Source organism: Limanda limanda, chromosome 5 (genome assembly GCF_963576545.1).
Source record: "Limanda limanda chromosome 5, fLimLim1.1, whole genome shotgun sequence".
Lineage (NCBI taxonomy): Eukaryota > Metazoa > Chordata > Actinopteri > Pleuronectiformes > Pleuronectidae > Limanda > Limanda limanda.
In genome coordinates, this window is record NC_083640.1 from 21,653,372 (window position 1) to 21,679,993 (window position 26,622).

Consider the following 26,622-nt stretch of genomic DNA (forward strand, 5'->3'; position numbering starts at 1 on the left):
CTCAAAAACAAGCTAATAGCCACAACACAATTTATATAGTTTTGAAGTTGTCTCTTGAATTGTTAGAAAACAATTATCTAAACACACATCCAGGAGAGACAGAGCAACATAATTAGTTTCAGCTTTGTTTCTAACCTGGTGATCTTTTAGATCTGATTTAGCCTCCACCACCTCTTGGCTAGAAACACACATGAACTTTGATTCAGGATTAATACAAAAATATTGAATAATGCAGCTTTAAGCTAAGAACCCTTTTCACGTTTCAATCTGTTGTAAAAACAGAATTTTCCAAAACACAGAGCGACAAGTTGGTTTGCGGGGGATCATACCCAGTACTGGTTCTTCTGAAGAGTGGGAGTGGTGGCTCTGATAATTTGGGAAGACGCTGCAGGGGAACCATTACTCCAAGAACTTGCAAACATGTTTGAATCCATGCTGTTATATCCCGAGCCGTGGTTTGACTGCATTAACCGATCGAGAACTGGGCTGCCTGGGCAGTTGGGGTTTAGCTGAGTGACAGTCACCGAGGGAACCGTCGTGCTCCTCTGGGTTTGGCCTTGGTAGGACTCACTGCTGGGAGGACCGGTGGACTCTTTCTGTGCAGCATTGTTCTGCTTCCTTTGCCTGTGATGCCGCAGAAAGACAACGAGGACCACGAAGATGATGACGAGCAGCAGCAGGGCCAGCAGCGGTAAGATCACCAGCAGTGGACTGGAGGTTTTTTGAGGGTAGGACTCCACACGAACTGGAGTGTTCCTGAAGGGGAAATCCTCGGATCCTCGGGTGGGTTTGCCAAGAGTCGTACTGAAAATGTTAGTTCTGTTGGAGTTTCCCCAGCGGTTACGTGCCTTGAACTTTTGCTGGTTTTTGCTTGGTTGATGGGTGGAGAGCAGAGCTGTAGATAGGACTGGTGAAGCAGTTCCGTTTCTTGAAGTCTGCATTGGTGTCTGAGGAACAGATGATGTGGTTGGGACAGGAGTTTTTGTGGTGGGGAAAAGTGCTGGATCATAGGGCACCACTGCAAAGTGGAACTCCCCTTTAGCAGGTTGAACGTTATCAGCTTTCAGTAAAAACACCAGTGAGTCATTCAGCTCCTGAACTCCAGTCATGTTGCCATTCAGCCCTAAGGCTATCTTCTCCTGCATCACCTCCTGGAAGGTGAAGGACTCCGCTTGTTCAGTTTTCCCGGGCATTTGAGGTTTTGTCCGAACCACTTTCCCATTTCTAGGATGGGATATAATTTCAAAGACAGGGTCACTATTGCTGATATTAGCCAGTTCTGAGGCGTTAAGGAAACTAGAGACAAGTTTGACCAGGACTCCAGTGGGAATCCTCAAACCTTTGCCGACTTGGACCAAGGGCCTGACAGTTATGTTCAACACTCCAGTCAGATTTGCCTCAGAAGTAAAGGCAGTGAATTCGAAGCTGTCTTCCGCGGAGGAGACAGAGATCATATGGTAGGACAGGCTTCTAGCCACTAGATCCTCCTGTTCAAACTGTGTAACCTCTTGGTTGTCCTTCAGAAGTTTGCCAAACTTCGGAGGCCTGGTGATCTGATAGTGAATGGTGACGTTTTTCCCGTTGGTAGCAGCAGCAAGGTTTTCCTGGGTCAGTGACACTGAGGTCTTGCCTTGCTCCAGTGTCAGTCCAGTGTAGTTGACCAGAGAGATGGTGATTTCTCTCACTTCTAGGTTAAAGAGTTTATATATTGGTTTATGATGCCCATCTGTGACACTGAAGTAGAACACCCCCGAGACGGAGCTTCCATCATGGATGAAATAGATGCTTCTGTTATTGATCTGAGCTTGAGAGAAGGCCATTATCGACTCATTCAAACTTCCTTCAAGAGCCAGGTAACCGTTGTTTGGTTTGCTTATCACAGAAAACCTTATATCATCGGGAGGATTGTCCAAGTCTTCCACTTTGAGATTCTCCGGCCCGAGGGCCACAGTGTCTCCTTGTACCACCACCAGACTTGGAGCTTTGGTTTTTAGCAGAGGGGGTTGATCATTCACAGGTGTGATAGTGAAGTTAAAACTCTCCTCGACAAAATCGTCGTCATCTTGAGGGCGTTGCGCCGTTTTTCCCTTCAGATTTAGCCATGCGCTGAAACCGAACGAATCACGAGTCGTCTCAGAGTCGTCGTGCTTGTAGGTGATACCATATTTGTTAATGATGAACTGGGAGAAGTTGGGTTTCTCCTTGGTGAGGCTTCTCTCGCCCACGACGATGACGCCGTGCTGTGGCAGAGATGTTACCTGGAACCAAACCTCGTAGGAGCTGCGCCGGGGCAGCGGCAGCTTGGACATCAGGTTAGTGGCATCAAGATGAGACTCATCAATGATGACGCTGTCTCCTTCCGTTACCTCAGCACCTGTCCCCGAGAAAATATAAGTGAACTTTATACTGTATTTATTCATGCTTGTTGTGAGCATGTTCAAATGGTAATGTTAACATTTAGCTTAAAATACCGGTATGTACAAGTACAAACCACAAAGAACTGCAAACATAGTAGACTCTTAGTCATACCTGTGTTTGCAAGTAGGACTGTGTTGTGTTCAGGTCCAGTATTCTCATAGGAAATGTCCATTTTGAAGGTCTGGCTGTCGAGAGAAGCAGGCGGTGATGCCACAGAGAAGGTCATGGTGTCCAGAGCTTCCCAGCCCACCGACTCGATGGGGGTTTGAATGTACACAACCTCTTTCCTGTCCACCTGAGGCACAGAAACTGTCGTCAATCCATTATCTGAAATAAATCGACAAATTTGTGCGACATCAGCAGTTCAGCCAATTCCTAAATTGAACTTGCAGTTTAATCCAGTGTGTGAGTTGCTCTAATTGGCGTCGGTGATTCTTCACCAGTCTGAAACATATGACGACAGAATGTATAAGGTTTCATAATTAATTTAAATCTGCTGTACTCAGCAGTAAATAAAGCAGACAGAGCATTATAGTCAACAATGTCAGATGACTATCAGAAATAACTGCTTACATAAAAGCTTCACATGTACCACTCAGCTCGAGAAGCACAACGTCGATTCGACTGAATGAGGAGGAGGAGTATTTATTATTCAATTTATTATTCATACAGTGGAAATCTGGCAACTTTCCACCAAAAGGGAGGAAGCCTGATTTTTAAACCTACTCTGGTTCACATCCCTGGTGTTTTGTTATGAAATGTCCTGAGAGAAGAGTGTTGATACCTCTGGCTCGTCACTGACAATATTGTTTAGGACAATGGCCTCTATTGACAGAATAACAGCGTGAGAGACGGAGAAAGAGAGAGAGAGAGAGAGAGAGCTGGGTTGGAATCGAACCAGCGGACTCGGGACTCGAGCCTCAGTAAACGGGATGCCCTGTAGCACAGTCACTCACCATATCTTGTGTGAAAGTGGCGATGTCGACCGTGGAATTATCCGCCTGCCTCGCCACCAGTCGCCCCAGTTTCGGATGCCGAACCACATTGAATGTAATGATGCGAGTGGAGGTGTTGCTGATGTCATTGGTCACCGCTTGTAAAGCCTCATTTGTGATTAGTGCAGAGGAGCCTGGGGAGAGAGACATGATATTTTATTCAGAAGAATTTACTGATGAGGTGCTTTAGATGATCAATTAAACCAGAAACTGTATCTGAGGAGAAAACTGTTATTCTTCTCTGGCGTTCAGTTTATCTATGACCTCACTCGTGCAGCTGCATCAAACATAGGAAGTTTTTATTTTTTCCCCCTCTGGAGACGTTTCACATCTTTTTGCAAAATATGCAAAGTATCGTCTGGAATAGAAAGATGAGGGTCTTTTGATGTGTCACATTAAAGATGCACTGCAGATGTAACGCAGCGTCCTAACGCAGTGTGGGGCTGTTTCATAAAATCCACACAAGAAATTAAAAAGTGGATCAGCTCCTCGCAGGCGCAGAAAACTTCCACTTGAGGAAAAACATCTTGGGTGCACGATGACAGGACCTCACTGCTGAGACCGTTGTCTCTTTGTAAGATCAATTACATAGATTTCCACAGCCCCACTGCTTTGTGAAGAGTGTGAGAAAACTAAAGGGTAATTGATGGCAGGGAGAGATAGATAGAATGAGGGGTCGAAGCTCAGGGAAATTCATGCGTCGCTTTTCACAAGCACTTGTCCTTCTCTCATGGGAAATTTCCCTCGAAAAGGAAGTGGGAGAGACGGGCTTTCCTGTCTTTTTTACAATGAAATCCCATCATGGACTAAATCGGTACGAAAGGGGTTTTGCCATAGTGTCAGATGTTTGTGCAGCTTTTGTTGTTGGCAGAAGATCACTCACGGCTGTGCACTACTTTTGCATTTCTATAATTTTAACCTGCTTTACTCTTTTAACCTACTTTACCAATGTATCAGTAACGAACACCTAAAATCACAGAGAGGGCCTGCAAAAACACAAAGCTGCTAAAAACTTTATGGGTTGTATTTAAAGTCCAGTGGCCCATCGACCCACCTGAAGGACCCCTCCTACCTGACCTGTGAGAATTGTAATTCATTTTCCAAAGAGTCACTCGAGTGCTCCCACTACACTCCTCCCTTCTTTATATCAGGTTGATCCATCTGTTTTCCTTTGTCCTTTAATATGTTCTACATCTCATGGCTTCATGCAGTCGTCCGGCTCATCATGACCCACCGCACTTTCTTCTCTCCCCTCTGATCTACATTGATCTCGTACTTGTCCTCTCTGGATCCCAGTGTACAGGAATCTGCCGCTGTGATGGAAAACATTAACCCGACGATGCTTCCCTCAGAAGTGATGATTCGATTGATGAGAAAGGTGACTGGGTTTCTTCTCTCTCTCCTGATCCATGATGGCTGGGGGTTCACTGTGAGGCCGGCCGTTTGGAACAACTAGAAACAGTTTTGCTTTTCCACATGGGTGGACAACATTTTTCGTTTACTCCCATTGTGGCCAGTTAACAGTAACCATACATTGTGTTAAATAATTAGCTTAGTGTGTTCAAGAAGAACTTGAAAGAAGCCAAACGCTGGTTTTCTTAATGTGGCACATGCGAGCGTTTAGTGAGGAGTCTTTGCAGAGTTTTACAGACAGCAGCAGACATTTGAGGATTTTTACCAGGAAGAGGTAAAACATTCGCCTCCCCTCCGCAGTGTGAAAGTGTTTGATGTCACCCCTCGCCTCATCAAAACCCTTCATTGTCAGTTAAAGCTCCCACGCCGCCCCCCCTCACTGCTCCGCCCGGCACAAAGCACAAACAGGGCTGCCTCAGACAGACAGGGACACAGCTTTTCAAGCACACACTCACCCTGTGGCTGGGAAGCTCAGTGGAGCATGCCAGTTGGCAATTTGCTGCCCTCACAATATCCTCTCCTCCTAACTCACAAACCAGACCACTGGAAATCTCTGTAAAAATCTCAGAAGTGTTTGCACACACAGACGACGTTTGGCATATTTTTAGCTGCTGACGTGCACTCAAGGTGGTTTTATATCAACACGTCAGCTGTCTGGTATTTGGATAATGTCATAAGTTATGTTGGAAAAAAGCTGGTTTAGTTTACCAAAGGAATTTTGGGCAGAGGACGTAGTCAGAAAGAACATAAATCCAGACACACACACACACACACACACTCACACACACACACCAGATCCATCTGTCATAGTCACTGGGAGAAATCCCCTCACCACCAAAAACCCCACAACACAATAGAATACTCAAAATGTTTGATTCGATCCCACACACATCATCTCGCTGCCATAAATAAAAATCCTAAGAGAATAGTGTGTTTACAGTAACTGTGACGTAAATATTATACACTACTTACAAAAACGACAGTGTTTTGTGTACTAGGCCTACACATTTTTTCAAATGTTTTAAGAAATGTATTTTCCCCCAAAATGAATTAACATATTTATCTGTGACGGCCAATCAGGGTCTTTCTGGAGTTTGCACGTCAGGTGAGCAGCGGTTAACACTGTCGACTCATAGCAGGAAGGTTCTGGATTCAAACCTGACGGCAGCTCCAGCTCCCTTCCACAGTCCAAAGACCTGCAGTCTAGGTTAATCGGTGACTGTTAACTGCCTTTATATGTGAAAGGTTGTTTATTCCTGTGTGTCGACCCCGTGACAGACTAGTGACCTGTCCCCAAGCCCGCCCCTCGGCCAGGGTAGGCTGAATTAATAAAGCTGTGTCTTGTGTCTTGAGAGCTGAGTGCCACATGAGTAGAAAATACTCAATACATTGAGAGGTGGACCAGCAAGTTGTGGGTTTAGTGTTTATCTGACTTGTGGACCAGTTTAACCTGTGAAGACACGAAGGATTTACCTGGAAACACCTTCAGTAGACGGTTTCTCTCTAAACTGAGAACTAAGGCTCTGGCCGTGATGCTGAAGATCTGCCGGGGGGAGAAGTTCACACCATCGTTGACTTGGAAGTTGAATCCTCCAGACATGGCACCTGGAAATGTCATCACAAAAAACATCAAATCAAAACATCAAACCAAGTAGAAAGTTGCTAAATTCACTTTGCTGCATTAAAAAAAGAGCAACCGCATCTCAGTTTGTTTGTATATATTTTCACTTTGTTCCCAGCTGCGTCTGGTTTCTGCAGAATACACAGAAAAAGAAAAGTGACTGATCAGCAGTCCTGATGCTGGTCTGAAGAAAAACTGCAACGTAAGCTTGAAATTCTCAGTCAATAAGTGACCACTCAATCAAAATCTAACTATTCTTGTGTAGATGTGTGTATATAAACAGAAAGAGACATTCTTCAACATGTAGAGTGAAGCACCTTTCACATAATTCTGTTCCTGAAGGTGCAAGTGTGGGCAAAGAAAATAGGAGATATGAATCAGAGGAGTCAGTGGAAACCTGATCTGAGGCTGCGGACAGATCTTATCCACCCTTTGACATCAGAGGCTCAAGTATTATCACCTATTAAATCCTGTTTAAATAAAGCTGATTCAAACCAACTTACAGCCATGGAAGCGAGTGGAATCGAACCACCGACCCCCTCTACACACAGCCATCGTTTTGCAGTGAACTCATTTTACCTTTGTGCACAAACAGCAGCTGTCCCTGGTCTATGTGAGCCTGCGTGAAGTTGAGCACCGCCTTCATGGGGGCGCTCTTCAGCGCCAGGTGCCCGATGCTGGGCGGCGTCACCATGAAGTGGAGCTCCTCCGGGGGCGTGTCCTGGTCCTGCACCATCAGATCCTCAGGCCTGATCTCCGTCACCGACGACACCCATACCTGGAAACATGGTGGACAAGGTCAAACAGGTGTGGTCTGTAATCTGAAGGAACATGGAGATCTTCAGGAACAAGGGAACGTTGGCCTCGGATCAAGAGGGAGGTACCGACAGTACCTGACATCCAAATGTGACATTTATTTTGAAGGCCCGGATGAAATAGTCATATTTGTACAACAGGTCAAAAGCATAAACTGAATATAAAGATGGACGAAATCACTCAAAAGTGAAGCCATATCATCTTGATTACCCCCTGGTGGTCGGTTGCCGTATAGGTCATGAATATTTTCCTCTCAAAGATGGTTCCTGTCATTGTAGGTGGTTCCAGCCACAGCTATGCTGATTCAAATGTTTCATCTTTCAAATAAGTTTTGTTTTAATTGTTATAAAATCAGATGAATCTTCGTGAGTGACAGCCGATACTGACTCCTCATTGGTCAATATGGTGGCTCCATTACCCCAATAGCTACCACACAAACTGCTTTAGGGTAAGATGGCAGTCTTCGTATATTTTGGCATTGTCCATTTTTTAAATACAGTCTATGGTCATATGCTAAATTGAAGCCAAACAAACCTTATATCCAACTCTCTGCTCAGATATAATACAGTGGAAAATTAAGCGGGACCAATTAAAGACCAACACACAGAGCTGACGAGTCCTTGTCATTAATCTCCAGAACACATTTCTCTCTTATTCTTCTCTACGGGTCATTTTCCACTTCTTCTGCTCCTCGTCAACTGAAGCAGAAGTGCTATGAATAAAAATCTCACAGCCGCCTGAAGATGGTCGGGCAATAACGACCTGTGTCACTCTGAGCATCACTCCAGTCACATTCAGCGACATAATGAACAAACGAAGAGCATCTCGGGACTAAAAATAGCCACGGAGACGGTTAACACAGTGGGAGAGCAGAGTGTGGGTGAGACGCAGCTCCGGGTTAATGTAAAGGAAGGAACAGAAGAAAGAACAAAGAGCCTTCATTACGAACGGCTTTTATTCATCAGAGAGCCATTACGATGATGGAATAAAAGCAGCTGTAACAGGTTGTTGTGATGTCAGACACAGGCAGGGTTACTTACAAGCAAAGAAGGTTTCTGCCATTTTATGTCTCACTAATTTCTTGAGTAAGTTTGGTTTTATTTGGTTAATTTGATGCTAGAAAACGGGGTGAAACAGGATTGACAGCTGAGACTTTCTGAGACAGGTGTATTTCTCGATAGTGCTGCTTCACACCACGAGCGATACTGCACAGACTGTGAAGGAGCAGCTTCGTTTATTGGCAACTTCTCGCTGCCGTTAATGTGAGAAATGTTTCATACCACAGATGCAGAAGTGCACTTGAAGTGAAGTTTGAAGGGAAGTGGTTACAACAACAAAGACACAGGCTAACGGATGTCTGAGGTTATTTTTACCATTTTAAATGACAAAATGCTGTGTAAATGTCCCTGAAATTCACTTAGAGAGTGTGAACCACTAACTGGCAGTGAGCTGGTCTTTCATTTGGATCTGAGTGTTATTTACTGGAACAGAAGCGTGGGGTCCTTTTTTCAATTAGCACCTGTAAACCACATGACACGGGTCCCACAGCGGCTCCCCCCCTGAGAACAATTCGTCACACGTGTTAGTGTGTGTTCCACTGCCGGGAAACCACGATACTTCCCATAATACCCTGATCTGACAGGAAGTCACAGCAGGCTCAGCTTGACAAACAGCAATCACGGCGATCCCCCCCCCCCCCAAAAAGACACATAAGATAAATTTGCACAAACGACACCACACACACAAACGACAGTCGAGTTTTAACAACAGTAACAGAACCGCACTTACATCTCTGATCGACTTTGATTTAAATCCTTTGAGATGTTTTTCTAAAAATCTGTATTTACTGAAGTGGTTTTATCTCAACCGCAGAAAAGAAAACCTGGAAATTGTCTTGACTTGCAGAAAACAGAGCGGCCACAATGGACATTTGCATTGGATGATAGTAAATACTTATAGATCTAATATTTATAGCTCTACTGGTTTCAATTATAGATGAAATAATAAATAAATAAACAAGTTTTATTTTTGGCATAAAGTTATTTCATTTTAAACTTAAAAAACTAAACAAATAATTGATGCCGTTTCTTTTATCTGTATTTTTTTGTTTTGCTTTATTCTGACATAAAATTAATAATTTGTATTTTTAACACAAACATCCTCCTGCTCTGTGATTCGCTGGAGGTTTGACTGAGGGTTTATTCAGCACTTAACAATAATCCCTGTGGCGCATTGATGAATAAAAAAAGAAGAGTTAAAAAAATGATTGAGTCAGTCGATCAAAGCTGCTTCAAAACTAACTTCCTGAGACATTTTATGAGGAAACGGTAGATGTAAGAGAAGCTGTGAGTCTTCCACAGTCTGAGCCCTGACATGATGTGCGGGGGCAGAGAGCCACCTTGTGGACAGAGCGTTTAAAATCCTGACCTTCCACCTAATGTCCACTGAAACGTGATACAAGGACTAATGAGCACACTTGAAATAAACAGATTATCACCGTGTGCAGACCAGTTAGTGGACAAAATAATCGCTCTGTCTCTGATTTGATTAACTTTAATTCAAGTGGCTTCCTGACGTTTTTCAGTCGGAGGTCGTTCTTCTCTGAATCTGCAGGGTCCAGAGGAATTTGAGGCATTTGGGGCAAAGCTACAAACAATGGAGTCCGACACTTCAGCCCCTCCGTCCAGCTCAACCTCTCTCAACTCCGGCCACTGAAGCCGATAGAGTCGACGCGGCTCAGCGCACAGATACAAACCACAACTTCTAACGTCTAATTTACACGTTATATATTTAAATGTAGGTTAAAGTGTTCCTCACAAACAGGAGGCAAAAGCATTTTTTTTAGATTTGAGAAAAGTGGTGATGGCTTGTGAAGCAGGACGGAATTGAGGCCATAAAGTCACAGCGTTTGTTATTTCCAGGTCATGACATCACGCCACTCGACACTATGATGTTTCGCGGAGGATTAGATTCAAGCAACACATTCCCGGCAACAAAACCCAAAGTCCAGGGGGGTTATTTTACACTTAATTTAAACTTTCCATTCATAAGAGACCTTAAAAATGATTTCCGGTCAACCAAAACTAAAATGCAAAATAGAACTTCTCTCTCAACTGACTTTACCGTGTACTTGAACACGGCAAGAATTAGTTTGTAATGTGATACCTAAACTCCCGACACCTCAGAAAACCTACGTCGAGCACGGCCAGCGCTGCCAGGCCCCCCCCCCGGACCCTCCACCACATAGCAAACATAGTTCCCCCTCATGCAGCCAGCCATGGCAACACTGCCCACATGAAAACCATCTGACAGTAAGCCATGGTGCCAGAGCTGCTAGTAAAAAATAAACAGTTTAAATATAGAGCAGTGTAGACTCACCCTGAGGACCCTGTTGGCAGTAATAACAGGAGGCTCGTCGTTGACAGCTGTAACCTGGATGTACACCGTCTGGGCCGCACTCTGCTTCCTCAGCCCTGAGTCATTGGCCACCACAGTGAAGTTGTCAGCTAAGCTTTCGCTGCTGTCATGCACGTAGTAAATGAATTCGTGTTCCACCTGGTTAGAGATAAGGGAAATTATTATTAGGTAGAGCCTGAAACTAAAGCTGCATAGGTTTATTCAAAATTCACAGCAGCAGGACGACACTTTGATGTTTTGTGACACGGAGGTCGCGTCACTGTACTCAAACTCATTCATGTCATGGACATGATGACGGGACTTGATGTGACTTGACGTGACGTGCACATAAGAACCAAACACATCCTCGCTTTTCACATTTTCGTGAAAAAACAGCTGGTTTGGGGTGAGATGAAGGGCTGAGGCTGAATCACACATACATTTTATAATTATTTGAGATAATTAAGATGATTATGCTTCAAAGACCACAAACATTCCTGTAAATTAGAATTTTAAAAATCCACGGTGCAAAGTACATCACATAGAATACAGAGATTATGAGCTATGTGGTTTAAGTGGTAGTTACTAGTTGCTAGTTAATTACTGTACTGATAATCCCTCTAACTACTTATCCATCCAAGAATGTATTTAACGTTACAAGCATCATAAAAATACCTGTAAGTTCAGATTGTAATTGAGAAAACACTTTCCTCCTAACAATTAAAAAACTACGACCTCTGCATATTAAATGTTAGTTATTGGCATTAAAACCATTACTGCTACACTCAAACGAATCATTTATCCATTAACTGTAAGCGATGATCTCACCTGCCTCCTGGTAAAAGAGGTTATGGACACACCCGGATGTCGAGAGTGCTCAACGTGACCGTGCTGCGGAGGCTCGGACAAACTGTACAGGAAGTTAATCCCAGAAAAGTGTCGGTTGGTGACTTTGAGCAGATCCTGGGTCAGCGCCTTGGAGCCGCCCTCGTTCAGCGTGAAGTTTGAGACCTGAAGTGGGATGAGGCGTGGGATGATGTCAACAGACATCCTGATGCCGCTGACGTCAGTGACCCCGTTGGTGGCGTCAAGGAGGAAGGTGTCATTGACTTGGTTGGGCGCTACCTGCGTGTACTGGATGTTCCCACTGTTAACGTCCTCCTGGTTAAATGTCTTGACAGGGGAATGTTTGGTTCCGATGTAGCGATTCTCCGCTTCGACAAAACGCCTGAGAAAGCCGTGAGAGGGGGCTACCTTGACTGTGAATACAATCTCGGATGGCATGTTGTCCTCGTGAGTGACCTGCAACAATCAGAAAACACAGTGACTGGTTACCTTTGAAATGTTCCATGTGTCACCACAGTTTAGATTTCATCTGACTCCAAATGTAACATGGCATCATTGTACAGTGAAAACACACAAACAAACACAGGTGATCGGTCAGTTTTGACCTTTTCAGCGGCCTTTAAAACCAGGAGAATAAAATAAATATTGAATTGTAATATTGCTCTTTTATAATTTAGACTGTAGACAAACATTTAAAAGCCTTCTGTCATTATAGCTATAAAAGGATGCTTGCCTAATAAACATTTTTCTCAGGATATGAAGTAATTCACCTGTAGTGTTTCTAATTGATTAACAAATGCATGTGTAATGAAACATAAACAATTATAATATAAGTAAACTATATCTATTATATCATTATTCTCATTAACATAATTCTGTTCATTTTAAATGAGAGGATTATGGCCCACTGGTCAAAACCATGTTAACTGAATTTAAGCATTATTGGAATTTATCGACAGAAAAATAGTCAAACTGTGATGCAACTGCAAATACACACAAAGCTGATAATCTATAAGTTATAGATAACTAACATAAAACTCACCTCGAGTTTAGTTTCGTCGACCTTCACTGGTTTCCCCTCCTCCACCAGTAAAATGTTGCGGTGTAACACTATGGGAGGCCTCTGGTGACTTTCCAGATAAACCTTCACATTGATCTTCGCTGCAAGTCGAAAACTTTTAGCTTTCACTGTTAGGTTGAAAAAGTCGGCCAGATGTTTGCTGTCGTTGTGCCGGTAGGAAATCAGCCCGTCCTTCAAGTCCGACTGCGTGAACGACTCAACGTTTGTTTCTTTGAGATAAAGTCGTCCGTACTTGGGAGCCTCATCCACCTTGAAAATAACCTCTTGGTCGTCTCTGATGTCAAGGTTTGATATGACACTAAAGTTACTGGTGGAAAACGTTACTGACCGGCCCTTCTGAACCAGTAAGCCAGTGTTGACGCCAACCTTCAGGAAGGGGTCATGTGCACTGATGTCCAGAAGACTTGATACGAAATGTTTTCCATCGGAGACAAAGAGGACAAACCTGCCCGTGCTCACACCTTTGTGGATGAACAACACTCGCTTTTCCTCCAGATCCTTCTGTCGAAACTGGAACAGTCGATGAGTCGTGTCATTAACCAGAACCAAGTCTCCCAACGGGATTCCACGACGCGTGTAAATCAACTGACCGTCATCGTAATCAGAGTCTGCGTCATGATAACGCAAATCTTCCGAAGTGAGTAACCTCTGTCCGTCTCTTACTACATGGAAAACTTTATCGATAACACGCACTGGCTTTTGGTCGTTGACTAGATTAATGGAGATGTTGAACATTCCTTCTTTGGAGCCAAATTCATCCTCTGCGATGGAGGATTTGAATCCTTCGCTGATGGAGGCAATGAAACTGAACTCATCTTGAGTCGTTTCACTGTCATCGTGAATATACATGATCCGTTCCTCTAATAAATCCTGATTACTAAAGGTTAAGATGTTGTCGTAGCTAGCGTTGGAATTTGATTGACTAATACGGGACAGTTTTCCATGTCTGGGGCTGCTGATGACAGTGTAGTACAAATCTTTTGTACTCAAAGTCTCAGCAAACAGATCGTCTTTCGTGATGAGTTTACTTTCTCCCTCCAGAAGCAAGAGTCCCTCGTTTCTCATAAACACATTGTTGACATCAGCTTTAATGGAAAACTGGAAATCGTAGTTCTGAGACTGAGCATGTTTGGAAACCAGCTGAAATTTGAACCTGTCGTGTGTGTCTTCATAAGGCCTGTCAACGAGCTCGTAATGTACTTTTAGATCTGTCACATTTCTTTGGCTGAAAGTTGAGTTCTTCATCAAGACTGTGGCGTCGAGCAGGATTTTACCTTTCTTGGGTGTCGTGAGAACTCGGAAATAAAGGTCATCCTCCGAGATGGCCACACCTTCAGCTGTGGCAAAAATATGCTCAGAGTCCAGCGTTACTTTCCTGACTTTATCCAAGTCTATCATAGTATTCCTTGTCAGGTGGTACTTCACCCACTTCACAGTTATGGGGAAGAGTATTTCAGTGGCTGCCTTGGCGGCCACATTGACTTTGCACTTGAAGTAATCGGTGGCATTGGATGTCTGGATGTCTTGAAAAGTGCTAACATACCTCAGCCGCTCTTTTTCAAGGAGCCTTTGGGAGAAAGTGTCAGTTTGCCTCCATTCACCGCTGGAGTGAAGCCTCTGGAGTTCTCCATACTGAGGGGGTTCAATGATATCATAACGAACATCCACAATCTGTCTGACAGCGTTGGTTTGCACAGCCAGGTGCTTTGAACCAATTATAGCCGTCTCTCCTTGAATTATCTCAAGACCTGTGTTGTTGGCCATTTTGTACTCCAGCGCTACAGCCATGACCCTCAGAACCACAGTGTTGCTGACCTTTTCTCCATCGCCAACCCGAAGAACTATCCTCGAGTTTCTAACCCCCGCGTGAACGTAGTACACCCTCAGTTCCTCCAGGTCTAGATATGAGAATGAGGTCACTGATTTGCCAGGGTTGTTTTCAACTTCTAAATATCCAGCATCGGCGTTCAGGTTCCCAAGTACAGAGAAGACAAGGTTGTTGTTGCTGCTGTCAATGTCTGTGGCCTTCAGAACATCTGTGGTGAGGCGTTTCTTCGAGTTCTCCAACAGGACAAAGAGATTTCCTTCAGGGAGGCTCAGTTCAGGTGCATCATTAGTGGGTGTCACAGTAATATTGTACCGGTACAATTTATTTCCCTTCAGATAACCAGGAACTTGCTTTCTACTGCTAGAATAAATAGAAAACATGAAGAAGTCCTCTGGTTCCTCTGAGCCTCCGTGGATATACATCACTCGTCCATGCCAGAGGTCCAACATGCTGAAGGTGTTCTCCTCTTGGTCCTGATCGACATCAAGCCTTATCTGACCCCGAATAGGTTGCTCCTGAATTCGGAAATTAATCTGGGATTGTCGAATGCCGAGCTTCTTGAAGTCCAAGAGAACCTTGATGTGTTTGGCATCAAGAGATGCCCTGCCGCCTTCTTGCACCACAAGGTTTTTAATCTGCACAAAATTTGAGCCATAGCGTCTGTCCAAGCCCCTTGCTAGAGTGGACATGTGGAATGACGGTGTCGGTGTCACCAGGTGAAAGAGGGATCCTGGAGTGCTTGTCGGACTCACTATGGTTGATGGTTCTGGTTCTTTCTCCGGTTCACAACCAACTGAGATATCCTTGGTGACTACAGCACTAGAGAGACCCTTCTTTACTCCGTTGACCTCAATGTCCTTCAAACAGCCTTTGAATGAACCTCCTCTCACTCGCTTTCCAGACACAGAGACGAGCCCCACCTTTTTGACTTCTGATCTTGTGCTGTCGTCAATCCCCCCAACGAAAAGAAAACCTTTAAGGTGAGGTCCCTTTGCACGAGAGCCGATGCTGCTTTTCACCATCTCTCCATCAACAGATAGCTCCAGGCTTTTGGACCCGAGATGCAACTTGATAGAATGCCATTTCCTGTCATTGATGAACGTGAGCGAACGAAGCTCCGTTTTAGCTCCAGCTTTCCCAACAATGGCCACTGGGAAACCTTCCTGGATCTCCACAGCGACAAAAGACCCCTCTCTGGCTGAACTGTACAATATAATTCCCTCTGTTGATGAAGTGTGCACAACACACTCGAACACACCCGCTTCCTGTTGGGCATTCCAGGTTGGAAGAGAAATGTAAGCTCTGGAGCTGAAGAAACTGATAGGGTCCTCCTCTGTGGCAAGGAATTGGGGACTGCAGCCCAGAGACACCTCATGGACAGTCTTGAATCCAGTATATGGCCTCAGTGATGACAGCAGGTCATGTTCGTTGAAGACAGCGTCCTCCATGCATCCTCGGAAGCCTATCGGGTCTCTGGGGAGATAAAGTCTGTCCAGGCTTCCCGAGCCTCCAACGTAGAGACCATCGAAGATGTTGAGATTATGAGGGGAGCCTGGCATCTTGGCACTGGTGTGAGAGTTCTTGTCGACGGTCAGAGTGATGTTAGACTGGACATGGTGGACCTCCACTGAGTGCCAGGCCAGGTCGTTGAGCTGGGTGCCTCGGTCTGACTGCAACACTTGCTCCCCCGATCCAAGGTCCAGTTTCAGCTGAAATGACAAAACAACTCGATCACAAAATGTGCTATATCAAAGGAATAAAAGATATGTAAATACTGGTCAAATCTATTAAGAACATACTGACTAATATACTAAATACTTATATTTGAAGTGTTGTTATTGTTTTGCTACTGATGTGTCAGTGTTGGCCAGATCCACTTGATGTTGCTGTTCTCTTTGATAAGGGTTAGAAGCAAAGTTAATTTGATTTTTAGAGAAATGTTTCGAAAGCAATTACATAAATTGCATTTAAATATGGAAGATAAATCACAATATTCTGTATTTATACATGCCCTTGTTGCAGCCCAACAGACATGCAACTCTTTTGTGTGATCTCAAATTCAAATTCTTCTTATATTGTGACTGTGTCAGATGAAATAATAAAAGAACCTTAACTATAACATGAATTAAATAATTAACTGTAGACACCTGGAAGGGAAATGCGGGATAAAGACTGTTTATGCTCCATGATGTCACCTGTTTTTTCAACAGTGCGCTTTGTCTGTGATTTCACGCAGGAAGCAAACTATTATCTCTTTGCCTTCAGCTATGTCCTGAGAGCATCATGTCACCATCTCCGACTAATGCTGCGTTCAGATGACATGCTTGTCAAGGCTTGCTGCTGAGTCCCTGCTATTCATGCAGGGGTTTCCAGGGAGCGACGCTCATGTCTGACTCACATGGAACAAGACCCCAAGCTCGAGGAAAGCTTGTGTGGGTAAAGGGAAAATAAAAAAATGATCTGCCGACCTGAGGCAGTTTAAGGAGCAGGGACGAGTGCTTCTCTACTTGTGCTCACTGAAGTACGACCGTGTCACACAGTCGTCAGTATGATTAAACCCCGGCCGTCTAACAGTCTAACACGAATAGAAACACAGTCACAAGGATTTCTTTGAGTTTGATGCACCAACACCAAGTGTTTCTACAAAAGGCTTCTTACAACACGTCTGTCCATTCTTTATGTTGACGGAGTTTGGCAGAGCTGCTTACGGGATGCTTAAGAAGGGGCGAATGTATTTCACCTTTAAATCCTCCCAGAAACGCTCGAGTTGTGGGCTAAAAATAGAGCTTCTTGCCTAGGACAGAAACGTGCCCTAAATTTCTCAAGTGTTCTGAAGGTAAACACATCTTGTCATTGAAGTAAATCTCCGGGGATGTGTGTCGCCTGTTTTCTTTTTTCTGTTTACAGCTTAAATCCACTGGCTGTACAGGCTCAGCTCACAGCTTCACTGTCGGTAACTTTTAAATCAGTTTCTAACTTTTGCAGAGCTAGCAACAGTGTTTTAAGATGGTTCAACATGTGCCTATTGGTGCATGACATTAATGGGTTTTCATTACAAAGCCACCAGGCAAATGTGTTTTTATGCATGTTGTATGACTTCAATCTGATGACATTTATATCTGGTATTAATATGTGTCTGTATTGAAATCTGATAGAAAAAATAGAATAATATAAAAAGAGAAGAACTTAGCCATTCCTGAAGCTGCCTTTTTGTGATTACTTGCTTTTCAATTAGTCTTGTCTTCAATCCAAGGTTCTCTTGAATAACATCAGGACTGAGGACTTGTTTCTGTGTTTACAAGCAGTTGCAGGCAATCCTTACTTCTGCCCACCTCTGAAGGTGATTTAGCCGGTTGGATTATAATCCGTCCTGACCGTGTCTGTGTACACACCTGTGTGAAGGCATTGTCCTTTCCTGTAATTTCAGGTGGTCTGTCACCATCTGATTAAATCCCAAACCCAAACATATTTCATGCACTGCATGTGAAGTTTAAAATAAAGGGGGGTTGGGATAAGGGTCTCCATAACAAGAGATTTTCTCAAATTAGTAGGATTCTACTCTGGATTTCAATGCCGTGAGCTTCTCTTTATCAAATAAGAAGACATTTTGAACTTCTAAGTGCTAATTCTACAATCAATTTAACATCTGACTAAGCTTTAAAGGCTACACTGCTTCTGACTGAAGTGAACAGTCAGTCAACAGAAACTTAATTTGATTCAGTAATTTTTCAAGCAAAATGTGAGGAATTCTCTGGTTTTCTCTGCTTCAAATCATTAAACAAGTATCTTTTGGACTGTTAGTTGGATAAAACAATCAAATCTCCCTGTTTCAAAATGTTTTTCCACATTTGTTTCATTGGTACTTGAGCACCTATAGTTGGCAACACCACACCCCCACTGGAAACTATGTTACACATTCTTTCACAATTTCTTGAAAAGTCATTAACTTAATAATAAAGATTAAACAATAAAAAAGAAAATCATTTGTCTGTGCAGTAACTGAGCACCTTCAGATCTGCACACCAGCCGTACACTCATTAGTTTAACATTGATTGATCAATGAAGAAATGTTCTTTCGTCAGCAGCAGATGTTTCCCTGTGATCAGGTAAAAAAAGATGTGACTCATTTAGACACAATAGAAAACACACACATCTGACTGCTTTCATTATTTCCTGCTTTCTACTGTGACAAGAGGCGACTGGTATGGGGGGGTCAACACTCAGCTCGCACCATGCAGGCTTGTCTGCTTGTGTTACTGTGTTGAGAGACTGACACTGTCAGCTGAGATGGACCCGTAGCTTACGGTGCTCAGGGTCTGAGTGTCTGTTGAGTGAGCGTGTGGATATGGTCAAGCGCGTTCCTCTGCATGCATTGTATGCACGTTCATATGCAGCGATGCCCATGTGTGCGTGCATGTGTGCTCTAATGTATGCTCGAACACATATGCTCCCGTGCCGAGGGCCCTGGATGTACCCACCTGCAGGCGCCCGGCATGGAGCTCCAGTAGGAAGTAGTTGGTCTGGCTGGCAGCGAGAAACAGCAGGCCGTCGGTGCTGGAGGTTCGGAAGCGGACGCGCAGCGAGTTATGCTCGGACGACTCTGTTGCCTTGAGCTGTACAAAGCCGTCGCCATAGAAGGAAGCTGTGGGAAGAGACAAAAGAGAGAGATTTCTTTTTAGAAAGTGACAAGCGAGAACTACAGGGAGTTGATATATGGTCCAATGTGGTGATCACAGTCATTTACAGGCTGTTAAAATCAGCGCATGACAACTAAGCTGAGTTGGAGGGTGAAGTGGAAGAGGGGAGCAGCGACGACAGCAAACACAGAGCAAGTCAAGCATTGTGGTCTTAATATAGCCAACATGTGACATTTAGATATAAAAGCCAAGCTAATTATCATCCTGCTTGTTCTTTACAAGTGGAGCACGCGCACACACACGCACATGCACACACACACATATACACACACACAAATTATACCTCAGCTGATGTAAAGAATGCTTGCAAGTGTCTCTGGATCTGCTCAGCCTTCCTGGTGGGCCCGTTCTGTTTGTACTCCATACACTGCACCATTATGATTTACATGCATCCAACTCCAGCAGGAGTATAATTACGAGTTCTGAAGCTCTACCTGTCCGATAATAACCACTCTAAACCAAACAGAATTGCAGGTTTACGTCTCAGCTCGTTTGTAGCTTGAGGAGAAAGTTGCTCGCGGACTGTCCAAACCCACAGTGGCGGCTCTTCTCAATTTTAAAAGCTTTTTGGACTTGTGTGCCACAGCAGCAGTATCCCCACCGAGGCCGTGGATGAGGAGGCGGCTCGGAGGGAGCGGGGCATGTTTGGGCCTGCCCTGCCCTGACAGGAACCTTCAACCTGAACATGAAAGGCTCTGACGTCCCCACATTGTCTGTGGCCCCATGTTCCAGAAGCAGCTTTGGCGGACGGACCCAGCTGTTTCTTCTACCTCACCTCCCTGCCATTTCGCATCACCCTGTAATCTGCGCTAACGTGCTCTGAAGCTTTCTCATCGGAGCCTTCGTGCCCGGGCACCACCAGTTCGGTTTTTAATGAGCTCCACGAGTCCCACGCAGATTCAAAGGTTAACAAACAAACATCTCCGCCTCGGTGAGGAAACATGTCCCCTCCACGTTTGATTTATTTGGAGTTGACGACCCAGAGGCCAGAGCGGCCGGAGCTAATGGGCCTCGGTGACTCACTGGTGAAACTAAGAGGAAGTTAATGACAGTTAATGTGTTTACTTTACTATGTGAAAAGGGTTAATGCACTAATGATCAAATCCAACCTGAATGGACTGTTTGTGCAATTAAACCAGAGCATGTGAATTCGCCCTTCAACCATCACTACACACACATCAAGTAACAGGAGCTGATTGCAGACTGACAAAAAAACGATATACATCAACCTAAATGCAACAAAAACCCCATGAATCCTCTGCTAACACATATTTAAAGGTAAGATTTTTTTAACTAAATAGAAGAAAGAAATGAAACGTGTCAAGTCGGAGTTTTTCCTCATCTCTCTGCGTTTCTGTTTAAGTGACTGTCTTCTTTAAATTTAAAAAAGGTTTTTGTAAATGATTCATAAAAAGCCAATTTCTCTTTTGACTCACTCAGTAAATTATTGAATGGTTTTCAGTAAAAAAGGGAACAACAGAAAATCTAATGAAACTATTTTTGTAGTGATCAGATGGTGCTGAATTCTATTTTTCCTCTTCAATAGTTTTAACACTGAATGCTCAAATACCAGATGTCACCTGCACCTCCACCATATTCAGCACAATCCAGAGTTAAAAAAGATAAATCAGATTTTATTGTTGAAGTTTACACAGTTTAGGTTTGGTTCTCAACTCTCAATTACTCATAACTGACATTTACTTCCATCATCAACTATTATACTGAATATTATTGTTATTATTCTTGGTTTAATCAGTTTATGGAATAGCAGGCAATGTTGCAATTTCTTACACAATTCTTGAATGTTTTGGCATTTTTCCATGAAACAGGACTCAAAACAATTAACTGATTATTAAAATAGAGGTTTAGTTTGCAGATCTCTTACTGAATTAATTCATTTCACCCCAAATAAACATATTTCTAGTGAGCCAGCGTTCTTCCATATCAAAGATGTTTCCCTCACATGCCCCCACCTTCTCGAAAAAGCTTAGTAAATCATTTTATTTCCTTTCACAAACGATTCCTCTCAAACCTCTCCCCGCTGATCAAGTGGACATTTGTATTCACAGTTTCTACCAATTATATTTTTTCTGTGTGTCCTAACAAAGGCAGTCACCCGAAGACGTAATTTTCATTTTTGTGTGGACAGTTTGCCTTATTGCTCTTGTTTGTTGGAATCAAATTAACCAGCATTAACTATCCAGTCTTTCCCACGTGGCGCTGATCAGTCGGGAGTGGAGTGCACGTGGCCTGTTGGATGCTAAAATGCAGCTGGAAAGAAATTAATTGGCCCACAGGCACAAAAGCGTAAATTATCCTTATTCGGACCCTGACTCAGACAAACTGAATTTATTGTCCTTTCTCATTTATCCGTCAGGCTCATTCATCTGACTGGCTCTGTGTACATAACAGTGTGGGCGGGGGAGCACTTCCGAAAACCAGCCAAGAGGAAAGCAATGACATTTTTTCCCTTTAGTTCACAAGGATGGACATGCACGCTCCACTGTACGTTGGCGTCATCACAGCTCTGTTCAAGTCACATGACTGAACATCATGTTTGGTTGAAACAAAAGGGGTCTTCCCCCTAAATCCGTCCCTATAAGAGACGGATTTCTTGGAAAGAATGCGGTGGGAAGAATATTTGGGTTGTTGCAAAAACACAGAGATTATGTGAGTATGTAAATGAGAGACCTCAAGAAAGACAGAGCCACACATAAACATACCCGTGTGCACCTGGCGAGGAGGAACCCGGGGCAGTTGTTCTGTAATCTACTCTTTGTCACACTTTTTTCTTTTCGTGTGAGACTTCTCAAACCAACAACAAAGCCAGTGACCTTTCAGCGAACACCTTACAGTTAATTTGAGGGACCAGACCAGGCCTTGTCACTGCCTGTGTGCTCGGGTTATACAACAATCCAGAGATGCAACCTGACGGAAGTGTCTCTTTGTTTTTTTGTTCTTTGCCGACTGTCAGGCCGTTTCACTGATGCTTTATCAAAGCCTGAGACGTGGATATTTTGGTTGAGATTTTCCGATACCAGCATCGGAAATTCCTCAGACACTGCAGACACAGACAGGTCAGGCATCAGTGAGCAATGCACAAATCTGTGTATGATACTACATCTTTAAACTATATTGGCTGCATCCCAAGTGGCCCCACCATGACGTCTCCCATTGTTTTGGAAACTACCGTTTTGAAGCAGAGACTTTGAATATTAACAAACACCATCTTAGTTTTTTTAAACAAAATATAACATATTTGGACTAGAAGGCAGAGCAGGAGAGGAGCGAGGGGTCGTGTCTGAACGCTGAAACCGAGGACTCTGATCCCGCCCATCTACGCCATCAACTGACAACACTGAGCTCCCGACTGCGGCGTAAAAACTTTAGGTGCTAATACAGGCAGCTTCCTTATTTGGTTGTAAACTTCATTGCTAAATGTTAAATCAAAAAAATCTCATTCATTTTCCGAAATGACAGTATAATTATCAGCCAACATATTTCAGCATCCAAGGAAGACTCGGCTATCATCGGAGCGTTCAGGGTTACTAGGTTACGATACTATACTATGCACAATATAAAACGCTTTATACACACAAGGTACAATATACTGCAACACTGCATAAACAAGGTTAAATTCAAGAATAAACACACAAGAGGTCGTTGGAAAAGGATCATTCAGTATTTAAGGGATGTGTAGTTCCTTCACCTTTAAAATAATGATTTTTTCCTGTTTTCAAATGTTTTGTGGTCACGTGTACATTTATAGCTGGTCGGCCTGCTACAGAAACTTTAAGACTATGGTGATTTACAGAAAAGTCAAAGTAGATAAGGAAACTGGAGTCGTTTTAACAGTAGGTGGTGACTGTTCCACGCTGCTGCAAAGGATGTAACTATCGTGAAGTTCTAGGTTTATTTACTTGTCTTATTTTTCAATTACAAATAAATCTATAATTTTCATTCTCCAGGATTCAACCTGAGCCCATATAGCAATGATAGAAAGCATCACTTCCATACAGGGTCAGTACAGTAGTAAAAATAGGTTATATAAGTTTTTCTAAATGCACTGGAATCAGTTCTTGGTATTGGTGGATGCCAGGTATCAGAATCAGTATCAGGAAGGAACAAAATGGTTTCAGAATATTTCTAGTTTTAACAAAGCCACATGGTTCTTGCATGAAAGGAGGATGAACGTATGCAGAATGTGATGCATCACAGTCGAGCCACTGTCTGTACTGTAGTTGCACTCAACCAATGATATGGCGAGTGTGAGTCACAGTGAAATAATTCCTGATTATCCCCAGGGGGACAGTGTGGAGCCAATCTGAGTTCAGATGACACATAGCCAACAATCCCATCAACCAGACTGGGCTGATGGATGCACACACAGTTGTAAATAATGTACATCTGGAGAAAAATAAGAAACATATTTTTCCCTTAGGTCCCACAGCGCAGCAGCGACTGTCCATTTCCTTGGACTCATTTGAGTGTTCTATTGTCACAGTCAGATAGTTCTTCCAGTGCAGTGGGCATCACAAGTCCCATCGTGCTGCTGCTGCTGCTGCTGCCTCTGATAAGGTGAGAGCGCTGTGGGTGCTTCCAGCAAGCGTAGATCCTGTGTGTGTGTGTGTGTGTGTGTGTGTGTGTGTGTGTGTGTGTGTGTGTGTGTGTGTGTGTGTGTGTGTGTGTGTGTGTGTGTGTGTGTGTGTGTGAGTGTGTGTGTGTGAGTGTGTGTGTGTGTGTGTGTGTGTGTGTGTGTGTGTGTGTGTGTGTGTGTGTGTGTGTGTGTGTGTGTGTGTGTCTTGCACGAACACAGGATCTAAACTCTCATGCACATCATTCCGAGAACAAATATAGATAATTCATATGAAAGATCACACAAAATAATCATTCATCCAAAGTGGGAGTGTCTCGCTGTTGCTGGAATGAAATGTGGCTCTGCAGCTAAATAATCTAAAATTGATAATCCCAGTATTTATCTAATACAAATGCAATAAATACTGGGAATAAACATTTATTTGATATCATGTACTGCAAATACTGGGATTATTAGCCTCACTTATTTGAAAAATCCCACACAATAATCATGCATTTTAAGTAAGAGTGCTGTGGCTGGAATGAAATGTGACTTTGTAGCTAAATAATCTAGAAGTAATTAAATCCCAGTATTTATTTAATTTGATATAAAAAGAAAACTGGGACTATCTGCCTCATTCATTTGGAAAATCATGCAAAATACTCAATTCGATTAATATAGGATCAAAACAGCCATATAACCTAAAAGTGATTATCAGAGTATGTATTTCATATGTTATAACATAAATAGTAGGATAATAAGCCATTTATTTGATACAAAATAAACGCTGGGATTATGAGTCTCACTCAGACATCATGCCAAATAACCATGCATTTCCCATGGGAGTGTTCTGGAATGAATCCTGATTCGTGACACATTCCCATTCTATAGAGCCCAGCTGGGTGTCCCACTGCAGGTTAACGTTTTAAGACCAGTGAGTTACCACAGAGATTCAACAGCACAGCACTGGTTCTGCAGATACACAACTAGAGAAGCTGCAGCGGGGACACAACGCACAGGGGAAACACGTTAATGATTATGTTTAGGTTGATTTCTCTGTTTTCATGACCTGGAGATTATGATCCCAGGGAACTACCAGCACATGAAGCCAGAGTGAACCAGTACGAGCCTGTGTTCCCATTATCACCAGTTTGAATCTGGTTTGTTTTCCTTGTGGTGAGAGAAAGAGAGAAAAGTTGCTTTGTTACCTCCTGACGCCAACTCGACCAGGAGCGACCACCAGAGCAGCCCGCAGACACACAACCTCCTCCCGCTGTGTGAGTCCATCGTGTCGGCTGGTTCTCCCCCGGACACTGTGTGTGTGTGTCTGTGTGTGTGTGTGTGTGTGTGTGTATGTGTGAACAGTTACATGTTCACAGATCTCACTTCTCCTCAGATGATCCTGCAGCAGGAAACAAGCCGAGTCTGAGTCTGCTGCTCAAAATCCTCCACTGAGCCTCAGACTGGAGGAGCTCGAAACTCCGCCTCGTGTGTGTGTGTGTGTGTGTGAGTGTGTGTGTGTCTGTGTGTGAGTGTTAGTGTGTGTTGAAGCCACTTTTCAAAATAAAAGCCTGAAGAAGAAGAAGAAAGGGAAAACGCTGCAGGTTTGTTTAACCAAACAAGACCGTGTGGGAATGTGTGAGTGCTCTTTTCAATACAATTTCAATAAAATGTCAATAAAATTATAAATACAATTATCTTTTGAGTTGTTTACTGAATTTTCTTTTGATATTTTGCTTTAAAGTTTAAAGCAAAATATCAAAAGAAAATTTAAAGTTTAAAGCAAAATATCAAAAGAAAATTTAAAGTTTAAAGCAAAATATCAAAAGAAAATTGATATATATACACGTATATTAAGTATAATAATGTGAATTTTACAGCCTTGTGTTTTTCGTTGATTTTTTACATTAGTATCCTGATCATTGCAGCTTGGAATATTTGACCAAAAGTGACCAAAATAAGTCCTGGATCTGTTCTTCCCAGGACCCGGCTCCATCCATCCACCAATCCAGTGGTTTTGTACAAATACAAACTAATATATACAAATATACATAATATACAAATACATTTGAAAAGAGCACTGGTTCTACAGCAGCTGTCAAGCAGTGAAAAAGAGACACACACAGACATGACACTTTGAACTAGAAGAGCTCAAAGCTCCAGGCCCAACTGTCCCTTTAAAATCAATCAAGCCGAACCACATTACACGCACCAGTCCCCTAAATATGTCTGATTCGTTCATCAAGTTCCCATGAGTTATTCCTTTGGAAATCTGTGAAAATGTGAATATATATTCCACAATGTTTAAGAAAGAGAAAGAAATCTGAAACTCCAGGTTCTTCCTGGGATCATATGCCACGTTTCCACCAAGTGTCAATTAATTCAGCTCAGCAGATTTTACATAATCCTGCTGACAGACAGACAAACAGCAATGAAAACACGACCTCCTTGGCAGATGTAACGAAGTGTGTGTGTGGCACGAGCAGTAAACAGTTTTCTGATGTCAGCAGATGCCAGAAGTTTTCTGTGCTTCTCCTGTTGCAGCGATGCCTTCACAGACAGCGAGGTGAGAAGTTCATGGAACTTTGTGGACGATTCTATAAGAACAACAAAAGGTCCCGTGGAGCCAATGGAGGCTCTCTGGGGTCAATTTAAAAGAAGACGACTGTCAGTTTCAGGAAAATAACAGATGCAACAGATTTAACAATCATCATCATCAACCTTGTGTCTCTTTGTCTCACTGGTTCACTTTGTCCTGCTGAGTTTCTTCAGTAGGTTTGTTGATGAGTTGGTGGACACGTATTCCACTGCTCCCCTCTGCTCATAATCTATGATGCTGTAAACACCATTCAGAAATATACAGGACATATATAAATTCAATTCAATTAGGTAACTGATTTGTACAAAATCCTGGAAATCAACTGACAGTATGAAG

General features: G+C 43.2%; 1 protein-coding gene across 1 annotated transcript; it reads right to left on the bottom strand.

The window, feature by feature from the left end:
* Nucleotides 1–306: 306 nt before the first annotated feature.
* On the bottom strand, nt 307–24,974 carry cspg4ba (chondroitin sulfate proteoglycan 4ba). Its single transcript, XM_061072272.1, has 10 exons — nt 24,896–24,974; nt 18,893–19,056; nt 12,548–16,123; nt 11,488–11,961; nt 10,642–10,818; nt 7,027–7,225; nt 6,300–6,431; nt 3,375–3,547; nt 2,530–2,713; nt 307–2,374 (listed from the first exon to the last, which is right to left on the bottom strand). The coding sequence occupies exons 1-10, from the start codon at nt 24,972–24,974 to the stop codon at nt 324–326; spliced, it is 7,209 nt and encodes a 2,402-aa protein (XP_060928255.1). The 3' UTR covers nt 307–323.
* Nucleotides 24,975–26,622: the final 1,648 nt, after the last annotated feature.

What these genes read in the sequence shown, in the direction of transcription:
- cspg4ba (XM_061072272.1), bottom strand. Translation starts at nt 24,974, where the DNA reads ATGGACTCACACAGCGGGAGGAGGTTGTGTGTCTGCGGGCTGCTCTGG. An exon ending in TCCATGCCGGGCGCCTGCAG is followed by an intron (nt 16,124 to 18,892) that starts GTGGGTACATCC and finishes TTGTCATTTCAG; the next exon opens with CTGAAACTGGACCTTGGATC. An exon ending in GCTGCTGTTTGTGCACAAAG is followed by an intron (nt 6,432 to 7,026) that starts GTAAAATGAGTT and finishes TGACATTTCCAG; the next exon opens with GTGCCATGTCTGGAGGATTC.